The following is a 21853-nucleotide window of genomic DNA, read 5'->3' on the forward strand; positions in this document are numbered from 1 at the left end:
CTCAAATACGTCTGGTGGGGACGAGGGACAGGGCCTTCTTGGTGGTGACCCCCCACTTGTGGAATTCGCTCCCCAGCGAGATTAGATCAGCGTCCTCCCTCCTTACTTTTAGGAAAAAACTAAAGACGTGGTTTTGGAGCCAGGCCTTTGGCTAGTGGGCACAGCAGCACTTTAGGCACTGAACTCGGACAATAGGATTGTTATGAAAATTGGAAACGGCTATATGACTTGTGATTATGTGATTTGTTTTATGTGATTCTGTAATTTTAATTAATATCACTATTTGTTATGTAATAGGATTTTATATTGTTGGTTTATATTGTTGTTATTGATACTGTTGGCATTGAACTGTTGCCTGTGTTAGCCGCCCTGAGTCCCCCCTCGGGGATGAGAAGGGTGGGGTAGAAATGGTATAAATAAATAAATAAATAAATAAATAAATAAATAAATGTTTAATAATCAAGTAGAATGGAGGAATTCATATTTCATTAATGGATAGAGGAATTTTTAATAATTGTATCACAATAAATTATTTAATAATTTCAAAATTGGCTGTACAATTAATTTTTCATTAATGTCAGCTAATTTCAAATCTATTTTGTATACTTTATTTATGCATTTTCAACTGAATCTTTTTTTTTTAATGTCTGACCCTTCTGCACTTTGCTAGTGTAAAAAAACAAAACAAAACCCTGGACCCAAAGTAGTTGCCCAACCTTGCCTTAAGTTATTCAGTTCTGTAAAAATCTCATGGTTTGATTCAGGTGGACCTCAATTGCATTTATTTTCCCAAGCTGGAACATTGACTATGACTATACAAACTCCTGTGTTCATGCGCACAGCATGGGAAGCCTTTATAACAGTGAATTAGATAAGGCAAATTCTTTATATACATCCATTCACTAGATTCTTTTGGTTCACAGCTAGAAAAACCAATAGAATAAGCCTTTTAAAAAATCACAGTTTACTTGATTTATTCACTTTCAATGTCCTTTAGGGAAAAATCTTCCTCTAGGGAGATGCCAGACTTTCCCTTTTTGCTGCCCCTAACTGAGTAAATGACACTCTACTATTCTTACAACCCCAAGGCTGGAACTTTTCTGAAAGCCTGATTCTTTGATGCTGTGAATGAATAGGATGAGAAGCTGATGTGAATGTGGCTGTAGAGAGGCAATTTCTCATTCAGCAGGAAGCTTTATTTTCTTTGTTGAACAAGTCATTCCCAGGAGAACATCTGACATACAGGCCCATCAGGCAGGTGCTCCACCTGTAAAAAGAAAGAAAAAAAATGACATTAGGTCGGGTTCATCCTATGTGCCATTTCTCTCAATGCATTCATCCCACTTCTAGTATAATATAGTAATATTTTTACTACTACAACAAAATTGGTACGCCATAGAAAAATTAATGTCCAACAACTTCTCTTCCTTATAATGCGTACTCTCTAAAGCAGGGTTTCTTGAACGTTTTCTATCTGCAACCCCTTTCTGCCTGATAAAATTTTATGTGACTCCCAGGTATATAAGTTTATAAAATAGATATAAACATTATTATTCTTCACTGATAATAAATCCGTGTTTGCAAAGTTTGTGAAATAGGCCGATTTTGCTTTTGTGGAGTACAGCTGAAGCATTTTCTGCAGAGTCCACTGTAAACACTAGACATTGTTGCTAGCAGGTTGTGTAAAAAAGCCCTTTACTGATGCCAATGTTTTGGGGACCTCAACTTTGCGCTAAGGGGACGCCATTTGGAGTCAGGACCCACAATTTAAGGAGCCGTGCTCCATTCTAGGCACTTTATTTGATGCAGCTCAAAATCTCATTGACTTTTAAAGCTACTGCATCACACTCTTAGCTCATGTTCAACCTCCAACATTTCTTTCACATGGATTGTTGTCAAGCCAGATGGCACCCACTCTATATCTTTGTTATCACTATGTCTGGCATATACACGGAGAACTGGGAAGCCCTGGTCCTTGAGCACTCCAGCTGGAGGTCAGCTGTGACCAGCAATGCTGCAGAATTCGAAGAGGCACGAATGGAGGGAGAAAGAGAGAAACGTGCCAAGAGGAAGGTGCGTCAAGCCAACCCCGACCGAGAATTGGACCTTGAATTTGGAGCCCCCGGTGGCGCAGTGGGTTAAACCCCTGTGCTGGCAGGACTAAAGACCGACAGGTCGCAGGTTCGAATCCGGGGAGAGGAGGTTGAGCTCCCTCTATCAGCTCCAGCTCCTCATGCGGGGACATGAGAGAAGCCTCCCACAAGGATGATAAAACATCAAATCATCTGGGCATCCCCTGGGCAACGTTCTTGCAGACAGCCAATTCTCTCAACACCAGAAGCGACTTGCAGTTTCTCAAGTCACTCCTGACATGACCAAAAAAAAAAAAAAACCTTGAATTTAGGAGTTGTAGTTCACCTACATCCAGAGAGCACTGTGGACTCAAACAATGATGGAGCTGAACTTTACTTACTTACTTACTTAGGCGATCCCTCGTTGGCCGAGTAAGATGGTCTTCCATTATGGGTTTCCTTGTGGGTCCGTGTGTGGCTGTGGAGCCCTATTCTTGCTCTGCATCTTCTTCCGCAGTGTGGGCATTGGTTTCCAGGTGGAAGGCGGTCCTGGTCGGGGTTGGCTTGACGCGCCTTCCTCCCGGCACCTTTCTCTCTTTCACCCTCCACTAGTGCCTCCTCGAATTCTGCAGCACTGCTGGTCACAGCTGTCCTCCAGCTGGGACGCTCAAAGGCCAGGGCTTCCCGGTTCTCAGTGTCTATGCCAGAATTTTTAAGGTTGGCTTTGAGCCCATCTTTAAATCTCTTTTCCTGTCCACCAACATTCCGTTTTCCGTTCTTAAGTTCAGAGTAGAGCAACTGCTTTGGGAGATGGTGGTCGGGCATCCGGACAACGTGGCCGGCCCAGTGGAGTTGATGTTGGAGGACCATTGCTTCAGTGCTGGTGGTCTTTGCTTCTTCTAGCACACTGACGTTTGTCCGCTTGTCTTCCCAGGAGATTTGCAGGATTTTCCAGAGGCAGCGCTGATGGAATCGTTCCAGGAGTTGCATGTGACGTCTGTAGACAGTCCACGTCTCACAAGCATATAGCAGGGTTTGGAGGACAATAGCTTTATAGACAAGCACCTTGGTATCCCTACGGATGTCCCGGTCCTCAAACACTCTTTGCTTCATTCGGGAAAATGCTGCACTTGCAGAGCTCAGGCGGTGTTGTATTTCGGCGTCGATGTTGACTTTGGTGGAGAGGTGGCTGCCAAGGTGGCGGAAATGGTCAACATGTTCTAATGCTACACCATCAAGCTGTATCTCTGGCATTGGGGAGGGGATGGCTGGTGACTGCTGGAACAGCACTTTGGTTTTCTTGATGTTCAGTGACAGGTCAAGCCAGGCCTGTAGCCAGGATTTCGTTTCGGGGGTGTGTGTGAATTTTTTTCCGGGGGGGGGGGGTTCAGGGGGGGGCTGAGTTTCGGGGGGGGGCTGAGTCTGAGTGAAAGAGGGTCTACCCTAGCAAACCTTTTCTTTCGTTGCCCCAATACCCCCATGCATATGGGATATATTGAGTATGGTGATCAAATCATGATATGAACAAACATAACAGTTTAAGTAATGCACCAGTAAGGCCTTCTCGCGGACCACCATGAGAATTTCGGGGGGGGGGGGCTGAAGCCCCCTGAGCCCCCCCCCCCCCCGGCTACATGCCTGGGTCAAGCTTCGTGTATGCTTCTGCTGAACCAAACTTGGCACGAATACTCAATATGCCTAAATGTGAATACTGGTGGAGTTTGGGGAAAATAGACCTTGATATTTGGGAGTTGGAGTTGCTGGGATTTATAGTTTACCTACAAGCAAAGAGCATTCTGAACCCCACCAAGGATAGAATTGGGCCAAACTTCCCAGACAGAACTTGCATGAGCAACAGAAAATGCTGTATTTTCTGATGGTCTTTGGGACCCCCCCCCCCCCGCAGGGGTCTTGACCCCCAGGTTGAGAAACACTGGGTTAGAGGAAGGGGACAAAACTTTAAACAAGAAACACATTCCAGAGAAATGTTGCCCTTCGGGGAAAGAAGAGAGAAGAAAGGAAACAGTTCAGCAACAACAGGGCAATAAAAATGACGTAATGCGGGGCTTTTCCCCTTCAGTGGAATTGCAGGCTGGGCGCTTCCCGCTCTTTTCCTGAGGCCTTCGCTTCAAACGAAGCCCCGCCCAGCGTGAGAAAAGCAGGCCTTATACGAAGGAAGGGAGGAAGGAAGGAGAGAGGGAGGCGGACCTTTGGGGACAGGTGTCGGCCAGGTAAGTGCAAAGGCGCCTCGCCGCCTGCTTGGGCCTTGGGGGCTACTTGACATTTGTGGGAAGACGAAGTACACGCATACAGAGAGAGGCCCCCGCCATTCTCTGCCCGCCTTTCACGCCTTTCCCTCTCTTTGGTCGCCCACAGAGTTCCCTCACAGCCCAGCGTTTGTTTTGGAAGAGGGGCCCGGCCGAGCCAGTCTCTCTCTCTCTCTCGCTCCCTCCCTCTCCCATTCGAGGCCACAGGCTTTTGGGAACGGTGCTTGGGCGTCAAGAAATAAACTTTTCCCCAGGCCACCGCTTTGGCACAGGCTTCCCAGTAGGAACCATTGTTTTGGGCGCCGCTCCCAGTGAAACCGAAAGGGATTGTCCCAGCAAAGGCTGCCAGGCCCCGCCAGGAAACCAGGTGTGCGCGCCCTTGGCTCCTAAAGCAGGCAAAACGGCCTCAGGTGCACTGCAGGCATTGATAAAGCAGAAGGTGTGATTTGTCATTGAATCGGAAGAGACACAAAGTGTATACTGCAACCTCCTGCCATGCAAGAAGAGCACAATCGAAGCACCCCTGACAGATGGCCATCCAGCCTCAGTTTAAAAGCCCAGCAACATTAGATAGGCTCCCTCCCTCCTTGGCCTTTAGAAAGAAAGTTTATTTATTTATTTGGGGTGCTTCTACCCCGCCCTTCTCAACCCCCTCAGGGCGGCTTACAAAAGGCACAATTCGATGCCCAACAATTCACAAAATACAATATACAATTTACAGTATAACGACGACTGTTATAACTTTATTTATTTATTTATTTATTGTGTCATCCGCAACCAGAACATTGTATTACATTTCTAACAGAACAAAACAAATGAACAGATTAAAAAAAACACACACAAATTTGGCAAACTTGGTAGCTGATTAAATGTCCTTTGACCAGTATCTGGCCACTTGGAGTGCCTCTGGTGTTTGAGCCTGCCACTTTTGAACTCTCGCTTGCTGAGGTGTTCCAGCGAGTGTCTCTGTAGATCTAAGAAAACTATTTCTTGATTTAAGTCGTTGACGTGCTGGCTGAAACCCAAACAAGAGATGAGCTGGAGATGTCTCTGCCTTGGTTCTTTCACTATTGGCTGCTACTTCCCGGCGGATGTCAGGTGGTGCAATACCGGCTAAGCAGTGTCATTTCTCCAGTGGTGTAGGGCGCAGACACCCCGTGATAATGCGGCATGTCTCATTAAGAGCCACATCCACTGTTTTAGTGTGGTGAGATGTGTTTCACACTGGGCATGCGTACTCAGCAGCAGAGTAGCATAGCGCGAGGGCAGATGTCTTCACTGTGTCTGGTTGTGATCCCCAGGTTGTGCCAGTCAGCTTTCGTATGATGTTGTTTCTAGCACCCACTTTTTGTTTGATGTTCAGGCAGTTCTTCTTGTAGGTCAGAGAATGGTCCAGAATGACTCCCAGGTATTTGGGTGCGCTGCAATGCTCCAGTGGGATTCCTTCCCAGGTCATCCTCAGAGCTCGGGATGCTTGTCTGTTCTTAAGGTAAAAGGCACATGCCTGTGTTTTAGATGGATTAGGGATCAGTTGGTTTTCCCTGTAATAGGCAGTAAGAGCACCTAGAGCTTCGGAGAGCTTCTGTTCTACCATCTCAAAGCTCCCTGAGCGGTAATGGCACGATCATCAGCATAGATGAAACTCTCTGTCCCTTCTGGCAATGGCTGGTCATTTGTGTAGATGTTGAACATGGATGGAGCGAGCACGCTCCCCTGAGGCAGGCCATTCTTCTGTTTCCGCCATCTGCTTCTCTGGCCCTGGAACTCAACAAAAAAGCTCCTGTTTTGTAGCACTGTTATAACTAATTAAAACAGTCATTTTTTTTGTAGCACTGTTTTGTAGCGCTGTTATAACTAATTAAAACAGTCAAAATTAAAACAACAGCAGCAATAAAATCATCTTGTGGTCAACGTTCGTCAATTCATAAATCCATAATCTAGTGTTTCTCAACCTTCTCAATCTCTTGATTTAAGTCGTTGACGTGCTGATATCCAAACAGGGCATGAGCTGGGGATGTCACTGCCTTGGTCCTTTCACTATTGGTTGCTACTTCCTGGTGGATGTCAGGTGGTGCAAAAAAAAAAAAATTCTAGTGTAAAGATTTTGAATAACATAAAACATTTGGAAAGCTTCCATTATGTGAGATGGTGACACCTTTGCTTTATGATGGTTCAGCATACACAAACTTTGTTTCATTCACAAAGTTTTTAGAAATATTAATTCTCCATTTCTTCTACCTTCACTAATACCAATTACATTTACCTTGCCACTGCTGGTTAGGATGTCTGCATTCAAGTCTCTGGGCTGTTCCATACAGCCATATAACCCAGAATACCAAGGCAGAAAATCCCACAATATCAGATTTGAAATGGGTTATCTGCCATTCCAAGAAGGCGCGGAATAAACCCACTATCAAATTAATACGCCACAAACCACAGTTTTCCTGGTTTGAGGTGGATTAATTCTGGTTTGGCCAAAACATTGTCTGGACAGCCCCCTTTTTATTGCGGAAGTTTTTGCAATAAAGGGGCTGTCTAGATCCGCCCTAAGTCCCTACTCTTAGATAAGCTGGGGTTAACGGATAATCTGCAATCAGATCCTGGGATATAGGGTCCATGTGGATGAGCCCTCTCTCAACCTCCAAGGGAAGCAAAGACAACCTCTCTCTTGGCAAATTTTGCTGTTGCCATATGCAACAATAATGGTCGTGTGGTGTTAATAAAACCAAGGTGAAGGAAAGCTGTCAAAATAAATTCTGATGTTGACTTGGGATAAGATTTGAGACTAGAGAGAAGACTTGAACAAACTAGCATTCTTGGGGTCTTTCTTATAAATGAATGTCTGTAATATGTGTAGTATGACAAGTGACAAAGCAGGGAATATGAAGAGAAATGGATCAGACAAGGCAGAGATGTTGACTGCGTGTTACCTGTTTTCTTCCTCTTTTTTTGCTCTGTTTTCTAACACTTCAGAAACCCTGTATTTAATATATTAATATTCTTTACAAAGAGCTAATTTATTTGAGCTTTAGAATTCCCCGTGAATCACTCTGCATTTTTTAATGTGTGGTTGTGATGCACTGGACCGTTGTACAGTAGCTTGCCAGATTAATTAAATTAAAATTGCCATCTGAAAAAAAATGTTTCAGTCTAAGATCCAAAGCATAGTACCCATGGGATGTAATCTTTTTGAACATGAATTTAGCCTAACATAATTCTTTGTTGTTACTTCCTTTTACAGTCAGTTAATTTAATACAAAGTAGATTTCATAAGTGATTGATCATTAATGTTTATTGTGAGTAGCAGCTAATCATCTTTACCCAGTAGATCTCTACACTATCCAGGCAGATATAGGATGTTGCTGCCTCATGCAGTGTAGCCTATGGTTGCAGTACAGCTAATACGGTAGCAGCATTGTTTGAGACAAGATCAATACAGCAAGAGGATCCCTGTAGCCCACTTGTTTTGAAGCCAGTCTAGATCAATTTTGAATGAGTAAACCACTTTCATTCAAAGCATCGAAGGCTTACAATAAATAAGAGCAGCCTAGTAAACATGCATATTTGTGGTTCCCTACTGTAAGACTTATTCCAGCGTGACAAGGCAGAAAGGTTTTTTAAGCTGCAAGGAAAAGCAGTATTTTCCCTTGGCAGCATGTGTCACACATGCATAATAGATATTAACTTTAAAAAAATGTAATACTATGATATGATAGAACTATTAAATTGTTAGAAGGATAGGTGGATTAATGTAAATATGAGCAGGTTTATTGTGTCTTTACTAGGGTATACAAAGAATTGGCACCCTAAACACAGAGAGAAAACAGTTCTTGGAAGTGGGTGGGCAGCGGATGGATGGATGTCCAAGTGAATGAATGTGTTTATGCGTAGATGAATTGGTTTTTGGGCAAGTGAGGGAAGCAAGCAGGTGGGGTCTATGGTTGGGTGAGGGGATGGGTGTTTACAGCAGGGAGTGACTGTTGATGTGAGAAATACTTAAATATCAATACCAGGACCCCACATACGACTGTTATGCAATGGCAACTGTTATGTGATGAAACATGGTAGTTAAAAGATTCCTTCAACACTTGTAAATTCTGACCTATAAATCCCTATATGGCTTACATCCATATAGGGATTTATAGGACTCTATCTCTTTTTATGAACCTGTCAGAACACTACAATCATCTTGAGAAGGCGTTTGCTCATCCCATCATCCTCTCAGGCTCATTTGGTGGGAACTAGGGAGAGGGCCTTATCAGTGGTTGCTCCCAGACTCTGGAACTCCCTGTCTAAAGAGACAAGGATGGCCCCTGGCCCTGCATGCCTTTTGTAGGCATTCACCTGCTATCAGAAATTTTAAGCCAATGAGGGTCAAGCTTTTAAAGATGGTGTGATTGCTTTTAAGGTAGATGAATTGGTTTTTGGGCAAGTGAGGGAAGCAAGCAGGTGGGGTCTATGGTTGGGTGAGGGGATGGGTGTTTACAGCAGGGAGTGACTGTTGATGTGAGAAATACTTAAATATCAATACCAGGACCCCACATACGACTGTTATGCAATGGCAACTGTTATGTGATGAAACATGGTAGTTAAAAGATTCCTTCAACACTTGTAAATTCTGACCTATAAATCCCTATATGGCTTACATCCATATAGGGATTTATAGGACTCTATCTCTTTTTATGAACCTGTCAGAACACTACAATCATCTTGAGAAGGCGTTTGCTCATCCCATCATCCTCTCAGGCTCATTTGGTGGGAACTAGGGAGAGGGCCTTATCAGTGGTTGCTCCCAGACTCTGGAACTCCCTGTCTAAAGAGACAAGGATGGCCCCTGGCCCTGCATGCCTTTTGTAGGCATTCACCTGCTATCAGAAATTTTAAGCCAATGAGGGTCAAGCTTTTAAAGATGGTGTGATTGCTTTTAAGGTGGGTTCATGTTTTAATGCATTTTAATATTTAATGTTTTTGATAGCATAATGTAATTGTTTAATTTTTATATTTATATGTATTCATTCATGTTCTTTTAATTAATATTGTTTTATATTTCGTGTTAGTTACCTTAAATCCCTATATCAAGAGAAAGGTGGGATTAAAATATGGTATGTAAGTAAGCCAGCAAGTAAATAAAACAGATTTTTAGGACAATTCAATATAATAAAGTGGTTTGGTTTTGGTGATAGCGTGCATTGGTTTTTGAACAGGCATGGCATTTGAAGTGGCAGCAAGTTTACCATATATGCTTGGGTACATGTTAAGGGTAAGTTTTAGAGGCAAAATTATGGATTTTGTCTAACATTTCGTGACTTATACACAAGTATACATGACATATGACTGTATGGGCTGTAGGGATTTTATTCAATCACGGTGCTCTTTCATTCTGTCATTGCAATTGTTTGGTTTCAGTTTTTCTTTCTGGAGAATAAACTATCAACAGCCTGGCTCCCTGCAGTTTATCTGCATCCCTTCCAGAAATTGCAAATTCATTCTGACCAGTATCCAAGAACTGAGCATGTGATAGGTTTGTATTTGGCTTTGAATGACTGTGATTTGTGAAATCAATGAGGTTTGGAACCAGTCTCCAGTATTATTTGTCTGGTTTGCTATTTACTTCATTAATGATGATATAGTCTCTAGTGTATTTTAAGCTTCCTCTTTGTTGTGACATTTTGGTCCTTTAGCCCTTGTTGTTCTGTGTTTCAGGCCCCTTCTTCACTGCCATATAAATCCAAATTATCTGTTTTGAACTTGATTATATTGTAGTGTAGACTCTTATAATCCAGTTCAAAGCAGATAATGTGGATTATCTGATTTGATAATCTGGATTATATGGCTGTGTGGAAGAGGGTTTAGTCATACTTATAATATATATTTCCTTTTTTTTTGTTGTCATTGTTGTATTCCTTCAAATCATTCACAATTTATGGCAACCCTAAAGTGAACTTACCATGAAGTTCTCTTGGCAAGATTTGTTAATAGAAGGTGTGCTTTGATCTTCCTCTGAGTCTGAGAAAGTGTGACTTACTCTTCAATTGGTTTCCATGACTGAGTGGGGATTTGAACCAAATTGTCCAATGCTCAAACTCTTACATCATAGGTTTTCTTTTTTTTCTCTTCCAATTTTACTTCTTGTCTTTAGCATTAAGAAAAATTATGTCTTTTGATGCACACTTAGTAACACTGGCCCCTTCTACACTGCCATATAATCCAAATTATCAAAGCAGGTAATCCACATCATCTATTTTAAATTGGATTATATAAGTCTACATTGCTATATAATCCAGTTCAAACCAGATAATCTGGATTTTATATGACAGTGTAGAAGGGACCACTAATGCAACTTCTGATGGTGCAGTTCAGAGTCATTCATAGAAGTCAGTTTAGGATGTCTGTGTTTGCCTGAGTGTTAACTGTACAAGGCAGCTCTCAAGAAATATTTCTTTCTTGGTTCTGAGTAGTATATATTTCCTGCACATAAAACAAAAATTCTCTTATTGTTTGAACTCAGATGTTGAACGCATGGGACTCTGAGAAAATGGCTTTCCAAAAAATGATCAGCTTGTATTTATTTGCTTTATTTCTATACCGCGTTTCTCAACCTATAATAGGTGACTCAATGCGGTTTGTAAGCTGGAATGATAGCACACAAAGCTATCATCTTGCCTTTCTCAAGGCTGCATCTCAATCCATCTCAAAAATTAACCTTTCTGTGTACTTCTCTCCATCCTATCTCTTATCACTGGAAAGAGATACCACCAAAATAAAATCTAGTGTAAAGCTTTTGAATAAGCTGCCTTCTATCTTTTCTCCCTGGTCTAATGTGAACTTTCTGCTTTTAGGGCTCAAGCCAGTTAAGTTACAGTTCTTCTTATTTCACTTAAAGATACAGAAGTATTTAGTTAGTAGCTCAACTGGTTAAATCAATAGGATGTAGCAGTAGTTGAGCAGCCAGTTAAGCTGGAAATCCAAAATTGTTTGTGAGATGGTGACACTTTTGCTTTATGATGGTTCAGTATACACAAACTTTGTTTCATTCACAATTTTTTTTAGGAATATTATATATAAAATTACCTGTAGGCTATGTGTATACAGTGTATATGAAACATGGATTAATTTTGAGTTTTATTCTCAATTTCTTCTACCGTCACTAATACCAATTACATTTACCTTGCCACTGTTGGTTAAGTTGTCTGCATTCAAGTCTCTGGGCTGTTCCACACAGCCATATAACCCAGAATACCTAGGCAGAAAATCCCTCAATATCTGATTTGAACTGGCTTATCTGAGTCCACACTGCCATATATTCCAGTTCAAAGCAAATCATGTAGGATTTTATTCAGCCTCTGTCGCCACTGTGTGTTGGATTGTAGCACTAAGCCCTCTGTGTCTTGGATTTAAGGCAATGCGTCTCCTTATCCTTTCTAAAACATTTGCATGTTTTTTTTGTTCTCCATAGACTAAAGAAAATGTCTGGTAATCATGCTTGAATGCTGACTTGTGTATATATTTTGTCTAATTTTGTATTAAAATATATTTGTGTATTTTAATTATTGATCCTAGTCTTTTTTTATTCTCCATTTCAGAGAAACTACCATAGTTTGAAGTCTATTCCCCATTCCCCTTGTGGGCACCCTGTTTCCCCTTGTGGTGCTTTGTGAGTTTTGTCTATCTTGACTGAAGACTCATATTCACATCAGGTAATAACGTATTTATACAAGGAGGCATGATAATGTGCATCACAGAAAAAATAATTTCCTATGTGCTACACTGCAATTTCAGTAATTAAAAACTAGCTATCCTAAATGCTTGGTACTGGAACGATTCCATATTTTGGATTTTTTCAGATTTTGGAACTTGTGCACGCACACACACATATATAGGAGTTTGACAATAAAGCTTGCAATATTATTTTAATGTGTGTGCATTTAAAATTAATAATCCTCTAATAATATCAGAGTTTTTTTCCAAGATGGTAACATAGTTTATTATTTTTACTATATTATTTATTTACTATATTATTTACTCTGAGTCACTCAGAAGGGGACTCAGAGCAGCTTACAAGTAGGCAACAATTTGATGCTGCATGAACAGATGTAGAGATAAAAACATATATTCATTAAAAACCATAAAATTAAAAACATCTAAGCATTAAAACCAATTATTACAACCACACAATCCAAAATTATACTTTATATGTTAAAATAGTCTGATATTCTTAGAAGAATTAAAGTATTATTCTTGTGGTTGTATGAATAGCATTTCTTTCCTTTTCTTTTACTGATCCAGATCAATAGTTTCCATTTTAAATTTAAAGAAGAGTTGCAGCTCACAGGAACAAAGAGAAACATCAAAGAGTTAAAACACACTGCAAAGAATCCTTTGGTTTTCTTTTGCCTATTCATTGGTGCTGAATCATTTTAAAAACTTGTGTTTTTTCAGTTTTCCATACATATTTTTAAAAGGCATGCAAAGTAAAACTCTTTTCAAGTTGTCAAAGGATCTCATAAATTATATAAACTAGACTTCTTTTATAAGGCTACTAGATTTCTATTGTGAATACACACTGAGAGACCAACCTATAAGTAGTGAAGAAGAGGGTTTTTTCTGGCAGTTCACTACAAAGTGTAATACTTGCTGTCCAATGCTATTAAGGAGATTATGTTATCTCTTAGAAACAGAGAATACTGTGGTCAAGGGTAAATTAATTTCCTAGGGTACTACAATATTTTTTTTCTTGTAACTGTAAACTTTCTAATTGAAGCTTCTCAGGACTGAACGCACTGAAAACCAGACAGATGATGTCTTTCCCCGATTTTATCTTTTTTCTTGACTTATTTTCCTGGGGGAGGGCAGGGGAGATTGGAGGGGTATTTTTGCCAATGTTTGAAATGTATTTGAAAACCATATAGATGCTGATATGGCATATATGCTAAGCTTGGAGAAGAACAATTTACAGCTTTGGTGTTAGCATAGTCTGCAGGTGTTATTTAAAAAATGAGACAGACGTGGTGTCTGAATAGCTATCAACTTCTGCAGGACTAGTTTGGTAGTGAGCCAGGTTACATTTCCTGGTACATCACATCTATTTCGGAATGAGCTGGCAAGGTATCTCTGTACATAGTTCATTCCGCTGTAAAGAGGTGTGTAAAAATACCTCTGTTCTTAAGTCATTTTGGGCTCTCCGTGAAATATTTGATCTGACTTTTGAAAGACATCTGATGGATGTTCAACCAATCACAACAGAATTCTCTGTGTATGTGTAGTTATATGTACACACACGCGCACAAATATATTTCTTCTTTTAACTTCAATGAACTTTTTTGTATTTTAATATGTGTTTTATTGGAATATGTTTTTATATGTGTATTTACAGAGTGTTTTTAAATGATTATGTGTTTTGATTATATGTTTCAGCAATGTGGTAACCTGCCTCATGCTGTGAGGAGAGGCTGGTAAGAAATAAAATTATTATTATTACGGTACTATTATTATTCTTTTACAGGCAGCAGAATATTTGAAGAAAATATTCTGTGTTTTACTTGCATAGCCAAAAGTCAGTAGTGGAAATGGTTTGCATCTCTGTTATTTATTTATTTATTTAAAACATTTATATTCCGCCCTTCTCACCCTGAAGGGGACTCAGGGCGGAGTACAGCATATACACGGCAAACATTCAATGCCAGGACACAAATTCACATACAATACATAATTTTTTTTTTTATCAAAATATTCAAATACACCATTTAAAACCGTCCTAGCCATCCACATCAAATCCAATTGGCCCTGTCATCTTTCCCATTGCCGTTTCATTGCCCTGTACCGAAGCTTGGTCCCACAGCCAAGTTTTTACCATCCTTCTAAAGGACAGGAGGGAGGGGGCCGACCTGATCTCACCAGGAAGGGAGTTCCATAGCCAGGGAGCAATCACCGAGAAGGCCCTGTCTCTCGTCCCCACCAATCGTGCCTGTGGGGCGGGACAGAAAGCAGGACCTCCACGGAGGACCTTAATCTCCATGATGGTTCATAGGGGGAGATGCGTTCGGACAGGTAATTTGGGCCAGGGCCATTTAGGGCTCTATAGGCCAATGCCAGCACTTTGAATTGTGCCCGGTAGCAAACTGGCAGACAGTGGAGCTAGCGCATGCTCCCTGTATGCCGCCCCAGTTATTAACTTGGCTGCCTCTTGTTGGACTATTTGAAGCTTCCGAGCAGTCTTCAAAGGCAACCCCACGTAGAGTGCATTGCAGTAGTCTATCCTAGATGTAACAAGAGCGTGGACCACCGTGGCCAAGTCTGACTTCCCAAGGTACGGGCGCAGCTGGCGCACAAGTTTTAATTGGGATTCCAGGCTCAGTGATGAGTCCAGGAGAACTCCCAAGCTGGAAGCACAGATGTAAGAATAGTTTTTGTAACCCCCCCCCCCCCCCCCCAAGTGCAAGAATAGTTATGTAGTGTCATTCTGCTGTCAAGAGTTAGAAATAAGTAGGAACTAGAGGACAGTAGAGCCAGCATGTTGTAGTTGAGCCTAGGGTTCAAATCCCAGCTCAGCCATGGAAATGAGTGTCCTTATGCAAGTCACACTATCTTGACCTCTGAGGAATGCAAAAGCAAATGTTTTGAACAAATGTTGTCAAGAAAGCTCCACGATACCAGTTTCACTTTAGGGTCACTTGGAAATGACTTAAAGGCACACAGCAGCAAATACGAGGGCAGTTGTCATAGTGAACCTAATAGTAGGCTTTTCCTCCCAACTTACGCTAGGCATCTGGGAAACTGGAACCAAATTGGATAACATACAGGAGAATCTACATGCCATGAGGACCTTCCTTACGTAATCACAACAGCACAGGATTGGGATTGTGTCTTTACAATTATGCTGCAGAAAGGCTCTTTATGATTCTAATTATTCCTTTTTTAAAGGGTTGTCTAAGGACTCAAGAGCAATCAGCACAGCAACCAGTAGACATCATTTGACTGCCGAGGCTGGTTTTGTATACGGAAAGCATGTCTGCAATTGATTTTGAAAAGTTAGCCGAGATAGGTAAATATGTCCAATAATGCCCATCAAGATATATCTTTTATATATTTCCAGATGTTTTAGTAAGGATTTTTTTTTCTTAAATGAAAAACTTTTGCTAGGACTGTGTAATATATTTGAGTTACAACCACCGCACTGGCGTGTACCTTATTATCAAAAGCTATTAAGGTTGAAGGTTAGTTTAATACACACAGTTTATATGAATTACTGGTATGTGCTCCCTGTGAAATTCTGGGCTATTGGAATATTGCTATCATCACATATTGCAGCACAAATGGGAGTCATTACTCTACACAGACAAGTATTGAATGAGGCTAGAGGCTGCCTGATTGTATGTTATCTTTTGAAGACGTGTCAGCAAACGTAACCATATGGCCATCTCATTAGGAGGCCATCATTTTGAAAAATCAATTTTAGCATATAATAATATAGAAGTGTGACTTTGAATGTATAGGAAGTAGGAAATGTATTTGTTGTACATAAATCACACACTGCTACTGGATACAAATAAATTATTCAATATAACAAAAGCTTCCATAGGTAGTAGATAATGGGATTATAGTATGGTATTAGATGTGTGGGACAAGTAACAGCAAGCTGCCATCTTCTTCACGTCCTTCCTGTGAGCTTCCAGAACATCTGCTTTGGCTTTACTCCTTAGGTTCTTAACATATGAATAGTTCATTAATCATTCTGTTAAGACAGTATTAAAGGTCTGACGTTAAGTCTAGTCGTGTCCAACTCTGGAAGGTGGAACTCATTTCTAAGCCAAAGAGTCGGCGTTGTCTGTAGACACCTCCAAGGTCATGTGGCCAACATGGCTGCATGGAGTGCCATTACATTCCCACAGAAATTGTACCTATTGCTCTCACATTTGCATGATTTCAAACTGTTAGGTTGGCAGAAGCTGGGCCTAACAGTGGGAGCTCACTCCACACCCCAGATTTGAACCACCAACCTTTCGGTCAGCACGTTCAGCCCCTCAGTTTAACCTGCTGTGCCGCCGGGGGCCTAAGACAGTATTACAGACATCAATTTCTAAACTACTTCATACTCCTTGCACTCCTGCATGAGTAAAAGCTCCTCCCCGCCCCCCTCCCAAAATCCTGAGTTTACTTTTTCACAAGTCAATGCTGGAATAGGAGCCCTGCACAAACACACAGACAAAACGTTATAGGCAGGAAGTGCTTCTTTCCTTGCCCAGACCGGAGAAAGAAAGGTAGCCCTCCCTCAACTTACTTTTCAGCTCAAATGGCTTTCATCAGCAATGTGGGGGAGCCTGAATAAGCTTTTAAGCAGAGAGACTGAAGTGACATGTTTAATAGCTACTTGCAATAAAAATCACCTTTTAAAATGCCCACTGCACATCTTTTTGTAAGGAAACTTATGCAGGAAGCTTTTATCAATAGAGACAGCTTGTTTTCCTTCGTCTTCTATCTCTGCCCCCCTTTCCTCACAGGCTACATTACTATGCTTTTCTATCATTAATATTTCTTTCCCTGTCTGTATTTCTGTAGATGTAGGCATTTTAAGCTCAGTAGTGCAATCCCCACACCTCCCCATTGCAGCTCCTTAAATAAACAGATTGTTTCCTTCTCTTTAGCTTTTCCTAAGAATGTGTTTTTAAAAGGAAAGGAAAATATTTGTTACATTCACCAAAGTTCTGCCCTCAACCTATCCATGAGTGAAAAATCCATAATTTTGACTCCAAAATCTACCCTCAATTTACACACAAGGTCAAATTATACATGAGGAAATATGGGAATAACAATAGATTTTCATCACGCTTAGTACCTCACTTAATTTTGCCAGTAGAATGTTACTAAATGCTTGTAAAATTTATCTCATGTTTTCAGTTATCTATAGAAAGCTTAAATTTATATGCAGTGTCCTATATTTTATGCACCAGAAAATTGGCATTACTATATTTTAAAACATAACATTGGCTAGCAGTTAAACAAAAAAAAATCTCTGATTATTTGCCCTATCCTTTAAACATGCCGACTAATTAACACATGCATTGAAAAACAAAATATTAAAAGTATCACTAATCATTCCAATAATTTAATTCCATTAATACATTTTCATAATTTGGGATTGTCTATTGAACTTGATATGCATCACTCCAGGACAGACAAAAAGACACTAGAATTCACTGCGGTACAATTTGGTATAAATAGCTTGGGCAACTTCATTATCTAGCAATAGTATTTTTGTAAGCAACTACCAACTAGAAAAACAAAGTTATCTTCAGGATCAGAGAGTATATACCAGAGTACTGGGGGGCATAAGCTGGAGCAGAGCAGTTGCCTTAATGCCCTGGATGTGGATTTCCCAGAGGTATTTACATGTCGGGTATTTGACATAAAATTCTGAACTGGAAGTGCTTGGTGTTAATAACAACAACAACAATAATAGTAACTGTAATAATAATCATACATTGTATTTGTTACCAGCCTCTCTTAATGGCTAGAGGTGGGGTACAACAGAACATATAATTAATATAATAAAATTAATACAATAAAATACTTAGATAAAAACACACTATTATAAAAACATACACCGAGCACAGGGTACAAAATTGACATATAGCAGTAATAGAATGCAAATTCAAATCTCATGATTCAGAGTTGACTGGGGAAGAGATAGTTATACTTAACAGTTACACTGGAGTTGTTTGAAGAAGAGCTTGTGTTTTTATTAGGAAAGTGGGAATTCAGTAAATGCTCCTCAATTTTTGTTTTGCCACAGAATTACAGAAAGATGAAGCAGAAAATGCAGCTATGGGTGAGAACTCATTTGTATCTGTACCAAGAAGAGATGCTCAAGTGAGCATGACTCACCCGTATTATGATGTGGCAAGGCACAATATCATTCACTTTGCAGGTGAGTTTGCGGAAAACTTGTTCAGCATTTTCTTTTTCTTCATGTCATTATACCCTGTAATGGTTTTGTGTTTAATGTGAATCAGTCACAAACTTTGGTGGAGACTATTACTTTCGGTTATAAGGCATATGTTTAAAGTGGAAGCCTGTATGTAACAACAAAACTCATGGCTGGAAACTTCTATCAGGCCTTTGAGCTTTTCCAGATGAGTTTCTTACATCTTCTGCATTGAGAATTGAAATACTGAGAATGCTACTGGTATGTGTGATGAGATGACACTTAACCTTTTCAGAAATAGATCTCTCTCCAGTTTAATAAAATTATACTGTTACATCCATTATATGATAAGTGGTGTCCACTTACCTAGAAATGAAAATGATGTATATCGTGATGCTATTCATGCAGAATTTATATAGGTTTAATTCTCCTTTAACAGATTCAAAAATATGCACTTTTATTAGGTTTTTAGAACAGCCAATTTCTGTCATACCTATTAAATAATGTAGCTGTCCAAATAATGTAGCTGTGCCTATATCATTTTTTCCTGCAGAGAGGTAGATTTTCAGATGTTTGTAGTTATGTTAATTCCACAGTTTAACAGATTTTGAATCATTCACTAAAACATTCATCTTGTTGAACACACTGCAAGCTTGCTGTGACATTCTTTTCACACTTTTAATGTTTTCCTAGATTGAAATCAGTTTAATTGTATTCATTTCTGTCGTTAACGTTTAAGATTGATTTACACAAAAGGAAACACTGTAGTAAGGGCCTCTCAAAGTGTGAAATGTAAGGACTTAAGATTTAACTCAACATAAGGTATACAATGTGACTTTCTCATTTTTCCATCATGTTTTCATCTGTCATAAGACATTTAATTAAGGCAGTGGATGTCGGGACACTGGCGCCTTAAAAGGCCAGACTCAGATTTATTTCCAAAATAGAGTTTATTAAGCAAAGTGAAAAGGACTCAGAGACACTTAACTCAGTGTCTCTGGTCAAAGCACAAAGGTAACAACCAGTCCTGGTGCGAAAAGGAAACGGAAGCAATAATCCGGATTATCCGGAGAAAAGAACCGGATTAAAACAAAACGCTCTGAAAGTCACACAAAATTGCACAGCAAGCAAACGGTTAACAAACAAAAGAGCCACAGCAAAGAAAGCGTAGTCAAATAAAGTCTGAAGTCGTCGTAAGCCAAATTCCAAAGTAGCAAAATTCCAAAGTCCACGTAGGCAGCGTCATAGTCAAACCAGTCCGAAGTCAAAGAAGGGGAAATCCACACTCATGAGAATCCAAGCCAAGTCGAAGCACACATGAACAGAAGCAGCAACCTGTAGATCCAGGATCCAATGCCAACACGAGACAGGCGGCGACAAGAACCCAATGCACGGACATAAACCAACACCTTGCCTTCTGCAAAGATTCCCCATTTCAGAACCTACTTTTATGTTACACATCATAATCAGAAGATGAGCTGTCCTCCGCCCCGTCATTATCTCTAGCAGCTGTTCTTGATTCCACACGTGAACTCCTACTCCCATCCCTCCAACTTCTCCATCTTCTGTCAAGACTTAGATTCCCCCAAGACTCAGATGTATTTCCCGGTTGCCAATCCTCATTACCAGAGAACCCCATAAATGTGTCACTAGATGTCGGCTCCACACATACATCTTGTACCTGTTTTACCTTAGTCCAGTCCAATGTGTCATCTCCATCTTCATCACTCTCAGACTCATCATTCCCAGAAAAACCCACAAATGATTCATCTGTGGGAGCAGTAAGTATATCCCAGATCCTCTTCTTCTGTCGCTCCTCATCCAATTCTTGCTCCCGAGTAACCCTCTTTGTTCCCCTATTCCCATCCATTGTATCTCCTTCCTCTCCCTCACTCATTGACTCTTTGTCTCCAGAAAACCCTTCGAATGAGTCTTCATCGGTAGGTGCCATAAGTATGTCCTGGATCCTTTTCCTTTGCTTTTCGCGTCTTACTCCTGCTCCTGAGTACCCCTTTTCCCCCTTCTGGCACCCATACTACTGCTTGCAACGTTACTTACAGGCTCTACTACAACACTGGGTCTGGGGAAGAGCTGGAGTTATGTATTTCCCATGGGTCTGGGGAAGAGCTGGAGTTATGTGTTATGTACTTCCCATGTCCCAGAGCAACATCTGTAAGAAAACTCTACTGTGGAATTGAATTTGAACCTCTATATTTAAGAACAATTTCCACCAAAATTTAAGATCGGCATATTTTAAGGTATATACCTCTTATTCATACAATACCTAGTTGATTTTGGTTTTTCTGGTGCCCCCAAACCCCTAGTATCTCTGTTTAAATCAGACACTAGAGGTGAGGACATCAAATCAATAGCTTTAATTTGCAGAGTAAAGCCATCGGATGAGCAAAAAAAAAAAATGCCACAAGGCTGAGGTGCAACTTGGCCCTTTTATAATACAAGTCCTTAAAGTTTCTAAGACATGTGCACACAAGCTCCCTCCTTCCATCCATACCTCTTCTTCCTTTGTTCTTCTCTCTGCGCCTCTTATCTATCTTCATTCCCCCTCTTCTTCCCTCTTTCCTGCATTCTCCATCCTTTTTCTCTAGGTCATAAAAGTCCTTCTCTTTGAACCTTTCCCCCACTTCCCTCAATTTCCTATCTAAACCCCTTGCTTTTCTGGTGTTTTGATTGGCAGAGAATTTCATCTTTATTTTTGACTCCTCCAATTCCCCCCTTCCTTTCTGTCTTAACCTTTTTGGCTTTCTTAGTAAAATTCCACTCTCTTCATTCTCTTCAGGTGATGACAGGTTGGGCAGAAAAGTGATAGCTTTCAGTTGCTGCCGTATGCCTCCTTCTTACCAGCTTAATCATAGTCGGCTATTAGAGTAAGTCATGCTCTCTTCATTCATATGACTTTCTGTTGGGGAAATGTCCAGTCAGGTCTGAGCTGTCTTCTACATTGGCAATGTATTAAATTGATTGGCAAGACGATATGTATGAGGATACGGTTTTATGGTTCTATCAGTGGGTTTGTGGACTGAGTATTGTTTTAATGACTGTTATGATAATTGGTTATAATTAATTGCTATTGTTTTAACTCTGTATGTATTTATGGTTTTATACTGTGTTATTGATTGTGGCATCGAATTGCTGCCTTTGTTAGCCGCTCTGAGTCCCCCCCCCGGGGGGGGGGGGTTGAGAAGGGCGGGGTAAAAATGCTGTAAATAAATTAATATTATCAGGTAAATAAATAATAACATGCCCTCACCCCAGTGGCGCAGTGGGTTAACCCACTGAACTGCAGAATTTGCTGACCAAAAGGTTAGCGGTTCGAATCCAGGGAGCAGGGTGAGCTCCCACTGTTAGCCCCAGCTTCTGCTAACCTAACAGTTCGAAAACATGTAATTGTGAGTAGATCAATAGGTACCACTTTGGTGGCGCTCCATGCAGTCATGCTGGCAACATGAGGTGTCTATGGAAAACTCCGGCTCTTCGGATAAGTAATGAGCACCCCCCCTCCCCCTCAGAGTCAGACATGACTAGACTTAATGTCAGGGGAAACCCTTTAAATAATAACATGTCATACTTTGCCT

General features: G+C 40.6%; 1 protein-coding gene across 3 annotated transcripts in view; it reads left to right on the forward strand.

Moving 5' to 3' along the window:
• The window catches only part of LOC132776469 (proline-rich protein 5-like), a 157537-nt gene that overhangs the window by 102820 nt on the left and 32864 nt on the right, over positions 1–21853 (forward strand). The window contains exons 1-6 of one of the 3 annotated variants that reach the window (XM_067468914.1): positions 4159–4303; positions 11923–12036; positions 13754–13791; positions 15260–15380; positions 18129–18263; positions 21058–21145. In XM_067468914.1, the coding sequence (XP_067325015.1) occupies positions 15344–15380; positions 18129–18263; positions 21058–21145 (260 nt within the window). In that variant the 5' untranslated portion in view covers positions 4159–4303; positions 11923–12036; positions 13754–13791; positions 15260–15343. Of the gene's footprint in view, positions 1–4158; positions 4304–11922; positions 12037–13753; positions 13792–15259; positions 15381–18128; positions 18264–21057; positions 21146–21853 lie in introns of those variants that run through there. The other 2 variants (XM_067468915.1, XM_060778157.2) reach the window with 2 other exon arrangements.

This window comes from Anolis sagrei, chromosome 5, assembly GCF_037176765.1.
Source record: "Anolis sagrei isolate rAnoSag1 chromosome 5, rAnoSag1.mat, whole genome shotgun sequence".
NCBI classification, from domain to species: domain Eukaryota; kingdom Metazoa; phylum Chordata; class Lepidosauria; order Squamata; family Dactyloidae; genus Anolis; species Anolis sagrei.